Consider the following 10,174-nt stretch of genomic DNA (forward strand, 5'->3'; position numbering starts at 1 on the left):
CTATACAAGCAAGCTGAATTTTTTATTATTTTTATACTATATCTTATCTTTTTAAAAATTTAAGTGTTTTTTTTTATGTCTGTTTTAGACAATGTCTCATTATATAAACGTGGCGAGCCTGGAACTTTCTATATAGAGTAGCTGACATCAAAGTTACAGAGACTTGCCTGCCTTTGATTCCTGAGAGCTGGGATTAGATGCTTGCTTCACCACACCCAACGTTTTTTGTGAAAGTTTATGTGAAATGTGTTGGTTTTATAAAATGATGAGGTCAGACAAATAATAATTTACATAAGAAGCATCAACTATGTGATTCTGAGTAAAACATGTCCAAAAAAGTACATGCTTTTACTTGAAATGACACCCCCACTTGTTTTCAGAACGGTATTTTAATCAAAGAAACTAATGTTAAGAGAGCTGGGGAGATGGCTCAGTGGTTCAGAGCCCATACTGCTCTTGAAAAGAACCTGAATTTGGTTCCCAGTATGCATGTTGGCGACTGACAGCTGCCTGTATATCCAGTTTCACGGGTTCTTATGCCTCTGACCTCCACAAGCACCCATACCCATGTATGTGCACACACACACACGGGCACACACATGCGCACACTGGTGCACACACACAATTGCAAAAGTATTAGTCTTTTAAAAATGAATAAATAATAGATAAATATATTCTAGCGTTTGATAGTACAATTAATATTCTTAAATTATTTCTAATACAAACCAGCTACTTCCATTTGTCTCTGACAAACTTCCAACATGCATGTGCCTCTGTTTTGGATTGTGTCTGAGGACATGTTTGTATTGATATACGATAGAAAAAGATACAGTGGTACGAACTTATAAATCAAATGCAATCAGTAAGACTTTGGACAAGGAGCATTTGCTTCATGGAACTACCATTGGGACATTACATATCTGGACATAAATTTTTTCTCTGGATGGCAAACTTTTGAATAGTAAGACTCTCAACATGGGAATGTTATAAAGTACTTTGGGACTTGAAGAGGAATTTGTTTCCTGAGGAAATTCTAAGATAAGTGACATGAGGGTGGTATGTATTCTATCATGTTTGTGATGCTTTGTATATGCTTGGCCCAGGGAGTGGCACTATTCGAAGGTGTGGATCTATGGAAGTAGGTGTGGCCTTGTTGGAGTAGGTGTACCACTGTGGGTCTGGGCTTTAAGACCCTCCTCCTGGCTGCCTGGAAGCCAGTATTCTGCTAGCAGCCTTCAGATGAAGATGCAGAACTCTCAGCTCCTTCTGCACCATGCCTGCCTGGATCTTCCATGTTCCCACCTTGATGATAATGGGCTGAACCTCTGAACCTGTAAATCAGCCCCATTTATATGTTGTCTTTATGAGAGTTGCCTTGGTCATGGTATCTGCTCACAGCAGTTAAACTCTAACTAAGACAATGTTGTAATCATAATCTTGGAGACAGCTTTTCCCTCCTAGACACTTAGAAAGCCTGTTTGTTAAGTTCAGACCACAGGAAAGACTTATGAAGCAGCTTCCCAAGTCATTAATTTTGTATTTAAGTAAGTCACTGGGGTAGGGAGTGACTCATCCAAGGTCACATGCCTATGTGAGTGTGAGTATGTGTGTGTGTGTTAGTATGTGTGAGTATATGTGTATGTGTGCGTACATGCATGGGTGTGAATGCATATGAGTGTGTGTATGTGTGCACATGCACACAACCACACTTTATTTTTCTCCACTTTATTTCTTGAGACATGGTCTCTCAATAAACCTGAATGTAACTTACTTGGCTAGGGATGGCTAACAGTGAGTTACTTTCTCCTTCTCATTCTTTCCTCAGTGCTATGGTTACAGGTATACATAGCCATACCCAGCTTTTATTTACATGCTGGGGATTTGATTCTGGGTCCTCTTGCTTTCAAAGCCTCTCATTCACAGAGCCATATACCCAAGTACTAATAAGAGCTTTAAGTCTCATAGCTTATACTTCTATGTTATGTGCTAGGTAGTTAGTCATTTAATCCTCTAAAACCCCATTAAATTGATTAGTCACTGTGTCCATTTTTACATTAATTAATTTGTTAACAAAGAAATTGGGAAATTAATTCAGAATTACACAGACTGCCAGACAGAGCCAAACTTTGTGGAGAGCCGTGACAGGCAGAGATGGCGCTGGTATTCCGATGCTCTCACAAGTTCACTGATTTACTGCTTTTGTGCAAGGGAAAATCGCGGGAAGTCACAGGCCCATCCCGGGGCGTATATACATTTATGGGCAAATAACCAACCAGATATGTACACGTCGCTCCAGGGGGTATAAAAACAGTGCCTTCTCGGGGCCCGGGGTCTTTTCTCTACATCGTAATAAAAGAACTGCGGAAGGATCCTGGTGTGTTGCCGTGTCTTCTTTGCTGGTGAAGCGGACGCTCGCGACAAAACTTTAGGTCTAATACGGGTGTTATTCATCTTAAACAATGTTAATAAATTTGGGTTGATTTTTTTTAATTTCACTTAATTATTGTCTCCATTTCCAAAGCTTGGTGCATGGGGTTGAATAGTAGAGCAATTATTTTAAAAATGAATGCCTCGAATAAGTAGTGGATAAAGGCTGCATTTCAGCAACATGCAAACAGTAAAGCCAATTCTGAAGAAAATGTACTACTTTTGGCATGAATCTACGGTTGTGATAACAACTGTATTCCCACCAGTGTATACACAGACTCTTTTTCTTCCTTGGAGAAATTGGTTCCTTATTTAAGCACCTTGCTTAAATATGTTATCTATCACCTTATGTTATCCATCAGCAAAATAAAGGTAGTCTAATACCTCCCTCCAGACCTTACTATATGAGTTATTAATAATGTATAACTAATATTATAGTATTGTTATGGGTTCATCACAATGCCAGCTAGTTTAGCTGTGGCACTGTTATGTATCCAACAGTTCTGGGTAGATGCTACAGACATATATGAGGATACAAAATAAAGATATTAATAGTCTGCAAATCAGTATAATGAGCTTTAGTAACTCTTCTCTAAATTTAGGGAATTATTGATGTAACAATAAAGATGGCATTCAGCATATTCTGTCAATTCACTGGAGATGGATGTGGTAAACATGACTTCTGTTTTGGACAAAAAAAGCCTTCTCACCATGATAATGGATTGAACCTCTGAAACTGTAAGCCAGCACCAATTTAAAGTTTTTCCACAGAGTCCTCATTGGGGTCCCCAATGGAGGAGTTATAGAAAGAACTGAAGGAGCTGAAGGGATTTGCAACTCCACATGAAGAACAACAATATAAACCAACCAGACCTCCCCCAGAGCTCCCAGGGACTAAACCACCAACCAAGGAATACACATGGAGGGATCCATGGCTCCAGCTGCATATGTAGCAGAGGATTGCCTTGTCAGGCATCAATGGAAAAAGAGGCCTTTGGTCTTATGAAGGCTTGATGCCTCAGTGTAGGGGAATTCAAGGGCAGGGAGGCGGGAGTAGGTGGGTGGGTGGGGGAACATCCTTATGGAAGCAGAGGAGGGGTATGAGATAGGGGGTTTCAGAAGGGGACCAGGAAAGGGGATAACATTTGAAATGTAAATAAAGAAAATATCCAATAAAATAAAATTAAAAATAAAAGATTTCATGGTGTCTCTTCACAGCAATAAAACGGTAACTAAGATGTCTATCAACATACCTTCCCATGACACAACTCTGTGTTTAATAGAATTCAAGCATGAGAAGTAATGTGGCAAGAAGAGATGGGACAATAAATGTTCAGGCTTGGCTTCTCTGCCCTCAGCTCCTACCTTGATGCATCCATAATTTGCTCTCTGTATCTCACCCGTTGCATAATCCATTTAGCTTATGATTGGGCGATCAACTGCAGACTCTATTTACTCCTTTCAGGGTGGCAAGAGGTTGGAAAGCCAAGCATCTGAAAGCCACATTGCATCATTTTCTCAGGGCAAAAAGGCGGTGGATAACCAAAATTAGGCTGTTCCTTAGTGTCTTCCTTTGCTCTTTTATATATATTGTGTTTAATTTGATAAACTATGTGATCCATGTGTAATGCATTTAATATATGTATGAAGCACCCAACAGAGGAGCAGCTATTTTCTAAAGACCTGATAAGGAGAATCTGTTTGCTGATCACTGAGGGGAAGGCAATAGACAGAGAGGAACAGGAACCGTAGCCAGAAAATGTTCCCTCCTTATGATTAGCAAGAGAAGCAGAAGTCTTCATGTTTTGCACTATGGTTTCTAGGAGGAGCCATTTGGAGCCTTGTGCAGTTGGTAAAGGAGTGTCACATAAATCCTAGAAATGTGAAGGGGCTAAATTACATTGAGGTCTCTATAGAAGGACATAGGCCTGCTTCAAACTCAGGAACTTAAGGGAAGTCTAGGAGCAATCTGACAAAGGGAAGCTATGGCAATCTGTTGGCCATTCACACTGTTTCCCCAGAGCACAGACAGCAGCTCTCTTTTGCAGATGGTTGCCATTTATTCTATATTTTCAGTCACTTCCACTCTTTGTCCACTATCCAATTACATCCTGGACCCACCCAACACCATCTTATGTTTGAGTCCAGCTTTACATAGGCATACACCTCCATTGGTTCCAGGCACAGGGCATGGGTAGATGCTGCAGTGAGTAACTCATTTTTTGCATAGCAGTATTACTTTGGGTAGTGTGAGAATAAACAGGAAAGCCACGTTTCTTCATAGCCTGCTCTTGTGAATAGACAACAAAGGAGACAAGACCTTGGTTCCGGTACTCAGGCAAGGTGCCTCCCATTCGTATCTCTCCAGTTTGGTCCATTAGAGTCCAAGACGCAGGGGTTCCCTCAGGCCCCAGGACACAGGAACTTGGGAAGGTCTTTATGAGGCGTTCAATGTATCTCTGACTCCTCTCATTTCCACCAAAAAACCAGAATTTATCCACCAAGGCAGCATGGGCAACATCCAAGGATGAAAGTTTAAATATGTCTTGATTGCTATAGAAGGCCCAAGAAGAAAAAGCAAAGTCTGTGAGTAGAAGGGTATATGTCTTCCTATCCATACTATCCTGAGGGACAGAACATTGGAAGCAATAAATACAAAGCCCTGGAATATACATGGGTTTATGCTAGAGGGACAGAAAGGCCAGTGTTGTTGGGGGAAATGAGTGAGAATAATAAAGGTCAGGGTAGTGGACAGAGGACTTTGCTCTTATAATGGTATAAACAAAGAGGAATATGGTCTGACTTACACTTTTATAAATTAATCTGATCATTTCTCATTTCCCTCCTTTGATGATTAGGATGGTGAGTATGAGGGTATAGATATAAACACACTGGGGATCAGAGCATGTGTGGGACATGGTTTTCTCTTTTCACCATGTTAGTCCCAGAAATTGAACTCAGTAACACCTTGTCAATCAAAGCCCTTACTTGAACTGTCTTGCTGGCACTATTATAATTGCAACTTTAAAAAAGTTTATTATTTAATAATCCCGTGTGTGTGTGTGTGTGTGTGTGTAATATGTTGGCTTTTAGACACACTTAATTACCGTCATTCTACTCTCCCCTCCCCCCACCCTATTGGACCTCTTTACAAAAACTTTCTCTCCTTTCATTTCTTGTGTGTGTGTGTGAGTGTGTGTGTGTGTGTGTGTGTGTGTGTGTGTGTGTGTGTGTGTGTAGTGTGGTCAACTGAATTTAATTAGAGTTGCTTGCATGAGCATGGATGGGGGGGTCATCTACTAGAGCATGGGCAGCAAAGACCAGAGTAAAACTAGAGTCAGGCAGTGAGATTGTAGGAGAATGATGTGAGGAGTCTACAGCAGGTTTTATCAAACTCACATGGCCTTGGGCTTGCCAATTCCTGGTGATAAATTCTTTGTATCCAGTGCAGAAGGGAACAGTTTCTTGATTGTCTCTAATGTCACATAGAGGATGTTTTCTGAGTGTTTGATTTGGAAAGATTGGATGCTTGCAAGATTTTGTATCGTCTTATTCAGGTGGGACTGGGAACCTAGATGAGGTTGTAAGGAAACACATAGTGAAATGATAAGGAGAGAAGGAATGGTTGGCACATCCAGTGGGCTCTCTAATGGAGTAGAAGTGTGAGATTTAAGATAGCATCTTGACTGTGACTGTGCTGTTGCTGCTGCAGGGAGAATGACCATATATAGTCATGGCTGACAGAACACTCCCTGTCTTACAAAAATGAAAACACAAAAGGGAATGAACCAATTCATAGTCATTTTGTGAGCAGGCAAAGGCTGAAATAAAGGTTTTTTTAGTTACATAATTGTGTAGTTTTAAAAAATCAAAGAGGTTGAGTTTTAAAATATGGTAGCCATCATCTTCGGAGTTATGCCCCCAATGTGACCGATTATTGAAGCAATGATTCAGAATTGAGCCATAATTCCTGGCATCTGTCTCCTGGTGTACTCTCCTTCTATATCTCGTATGACCAGTTGGAATAACAGACTTATGCAAGGAGAGGCTTAACAGCATTAGATCTTGGGCCTTCTCTTTTTGATCCTAAGACCAGCTTCATTTAAACTAGCCTATGCTAGTTGATTAGAGACACATTGTGTCATCATCACAACAAACAGCTGGCACTGACTGAAAGCCAGAACCAACATCTAGACATGTGAATGAGTCAATGGTGAAGCAACAAGTAAAGAGTGATCCAATCAGCATATGATATATATGAACAAACATACTAGAGACCATCAATTAACTGCCCGCAGTGCCCAAACTGGATTGCTACTTCACCTTAGTATGAGTTTTCTATTACAGCAAACATTAACTGAACTGTTCCCCTGTTCTAGTTTCATACTGTTGCTTTTATACAATACCATAATGAAACTCAATTCAGGTCAAAAGGGTTTATTTGGCTTATATTTCCAGGTCACAATCCATCACTGTAGGAAGTCAGGGCAGAAACTCAAGGCAGGACCCACAGAAGAACTGTTTGCTGGCTTACTCTCTGGCTCATTCATATGCTCTCATTCAACTAGTTCCTTATACTCTTCAGGATCACTTGTCTGGGGATGGGACTACCCATAGTGGCCTGGGCACTCCTCCATTATTTAACAATGAATATAATGCCCTACAGACATGCTCACAAAGCCAATCTGATCTTGGCAATTACCCAAATGAGGCAACTCTTCCCAGGTGACTTTGGCTTGTATCAAGTTGGCAATTAGGGCAACAAGGACATCCAGCATTACATTAAGCTCTTCCTATTCTTGTGTTTTGGAACTGTTATTACTCTGCTATTTACATACAAAGATACAATCTCAGAGAGGTCAAGGCATAAGGATCAGATAGAGAGGATCAGGTAGATACCAACTTAGGAAGTCTGACACTAAGAGCATGCTTATCACCAGTACTGTTGTCATTGGTGACCTGAGAAGTACCTTGTGACACCATGAACTGTTAATTGCACTACTGACATGGGATTCCAAAGGTAAAGCTGCACTGCTGCACTCACTTTACCTAAGGATTCTGGATACATATATAAAATATGCCACATATTTCTGGGAGTGGAAATTATTGTGATGGTGTTCCTCAGTTGTCAACTTGACAAAATTTAGAACCACCTAAAAGATGGTTCCTCTGGAAGAGTCTAGAAGAGTATTAACTGAGGGAGGAAGACTAGTTCTCAAAGTGGTTCACACCTTTATGGATAGCTAGATGAAGAGAGGTCTCAGAAAAAAACAATGTCTACTGTCTACCATTGTTGCTCTTGTCCTCTGCTGACATCAGACTTGGTCTCTTCAGTCTTCCAAAGTGAATACAGCACCTTTCAATCTATCGGCACTGAACTGCAGTTGTCAAAGGTAGCCTGGTTCCAAGTTGAGCTAAGGCTAGAAGCCTTGGAGACCTTGAAGGGACTGTAGACCTATTCCTGGACACCAGGCCCCTATTACTAGCCGCATCCCCCCATGGATTTGTGGCCATTAGTCATGTAAGGGCAATGCCCCAAGCCCCTCTACATGTAGAGGACATGACTTGTGCTCATGTAGGCTCAAGACAGATCTTCATTCTAATGAGGTAGCTAATGACCTGAAGGGCTTAGCCAATAAGCTTTCCTTCCCAAACATTCCTCTCTTCAAAAAGGTATATAATCTCAGGTCCCCTTGAGAAGTGGGTATGGTTTTACTCATCCACTTTCTGCCGTGACAATAAATGCCTTAAAACCATTGACCGCCTCTTTCCATCGGGATCCGCCATGAGGAGCCATGGAGAAGGCCTTTGCCTATAGACCAGTCATCTAATCTTCTACAGGCCTCTCTGCACTCCCTGCCACGACTACCACCAGCCAAGTCCAAGCCTGAATGTCTAACATCCTGGGAACCCTATGGCCTGGCCTCCTCTCAGGCCCAGGGACCCCGGAGCCAACTCCGGCTCTCCTGAGCCTCAGACTGAGCTTTCCCACCCCTGGAGCGATATCTCCAGGTTTCCCTAAGGCCCAACATCTGCCTGGTGCATGGGGTAAGCCCGGTCAACTCCTGTGTCCCGCCTCCCCTAGCAGCTAGTGCCCTGTGGTGGAGCGGATGCAGGACCCACAACCCTACAGGTAGCTACTGATTTCTCTGCGTCTCCAAGTACAGAAATCCATTATTGGACTACATAGTCCCTTTCATGTGAACCAAGCTAATAAGTCCCCGTTTATTATACATAAATATATGTGCATTCAAAGTTCTGTTCCTCTAGATAACCTTATCTAGTAGTTTCTTTTTTACAAATAGAAATAATGATGCGCATCTGTTTGAGGACATGGACCTTGGTGAGGGAAGCATGGAAACCCTGTGAGACAAGACACAGAAGGGAATGAATGAGCCCATTTCCCGTTGCTCATACTTTGAATCTGCAAATGCTGTTTCCAGTTAATGACTTCTGAGGAGTCCAGGAATTCCTGACAGTTCTCAGGGTCTTTGGAGTAGATTTGGTAAGAACTGGTGTAGCAATCAAGCTCATCTGCCATTTCCTATTATCACAGAGAAAGGAGAAATAACACACATTGTTTATCGTTTATGATTGTAGTGCTAGTTTCATTATACTTAAAAATTTAAAGTTCTTTTATTTTATTATTTTACGTGTATGGATGCTTTGCTTGCATGAGTGTCTGTGCACTTCGTGCATGCTTGTTGTCAAGGAGGATAGAAGAAGGCATCGTATTCTCTGGAACAGCAGTTATACATGTTGTAAGCCACCATGTGTATGCTGAGAATGAAATTAGCTTCTCTGTAAAAACAGCCAGTGCTCCTAAGCACTGTGCCTCTCTGCTGCTCTGTATAATGATTTTAAGTAATAAAAGATCGCTCCTTTCATTGGTACAATCTTATTATTTCTGAAGTGGTTAAATTTTGAGATCAAGATCAAAGATTCAAATATTCAAATTAGGTTAGAACATTCCAGAATAATATTACCTGGTACAAATGTATTACATTAACATTTTAAATCAAGAGCAGAGATATTTAGACTGTAGTTTTTGTTGCAAGATTGAAGGACAGCTTCTGTTGTAAGAGGAAGTTTTACCATAAGTCAGATATCTTCAGAACATGCAAATCTAAGCGTTTTAGCATTGGATTTGACACAGATAATTCCAAGTTGAAAAAAAAGTCTATATGTAATAAAACCAAAGAGGGGTAAAAATAACAAATACTTCTTTTACAAAATCTACAAGGTGGAAGAGGAAAATATTAACACAATTAGGGTAGAATTAGAAAAAATATTTAAAGCAATAATAAAACTACAGAAGCGAAAACACATTTACAAGTCAGCAATAATATGATGTGGTTTGTTCCTTAAGATCAGATATAAAATTAGTTTTACTTCAGTTTTGTTTATACTATTAATGCAAATTTATTTTATTGTTGAATATGGGTGCTTATCAATATCCTGCTTCATACTAAAGACATAATACATGTTTATATTTTGTATTCTCTTTATCTGTATTTCATATACTTTTAATCTTTTGAAATTATATATCAAGTTGTTTATGATTTGTTATGTACATGTTGAAGTATAGACAAACATTAAGATGGGCAATGTGTTCTGAAAAGGGAGATGTCAGATGCTTTTGTATGATGAACATCGTAGTTTATGATTACAGGAACCAAAATAGTTACAATGCTATTGAGGAGAGAGAGAGAGAGAGAGAGAGAGAGAGAGAGAGAGAGAGAGAGAG

General features: G+C 40.4%; 1 protein-coding gene across 1 annotated transcript in view; it reads right to left on the reverse strand.

Moving 5' to 3' along the window:
* Positions 1 to 4,463: 4,463 nt before the first annotated feature.
* The window catches only part of LOC114623506 (glycine N-acyltransferase), a 20,123-nt gene continuing 14,412 nt past the window's right edge, over positions 4,464 to 10,174 (reverse strand). The window contains exons 4-6 of the mRNA XM_028770180.1: positions 8,845 to 8,971; positions 5,827 to 5,998; positions 4,464 to 4,980 (exon numbers count right to left, since the gene is read on the reverse strand). Of these exons, the coding sequence (XP_028626013.1) occupies positions 4,578 to 4,980; positions 5,827 to 5,998; positions 8,845 to 8,971 (702 nt within the window). The 3' untranslated portion in view covers positions 4,464 to 4,577. The remainder of the gene's footprint in view (positions 4,981 to 5,826; positions 5,999 to 8,844; positions 8,972 to 10,174) is intronic.

Source organism: Grammomys surdaster, unplaced genomic scaffold, assembly GCF_004785775.1.
Source record: "Grammomys surdaster isolate TR1022 unplaced genomic scaffold, NIH_TR_1.0 198, whole genome shotgun sequence".
NCBI classification, from domain to species: domain Eukaryota; kingdom Metazoa; phylum Chordata; class Mammalia; order Rodentia; family Muridae; genus Grammomys; species Grammomys surdaster.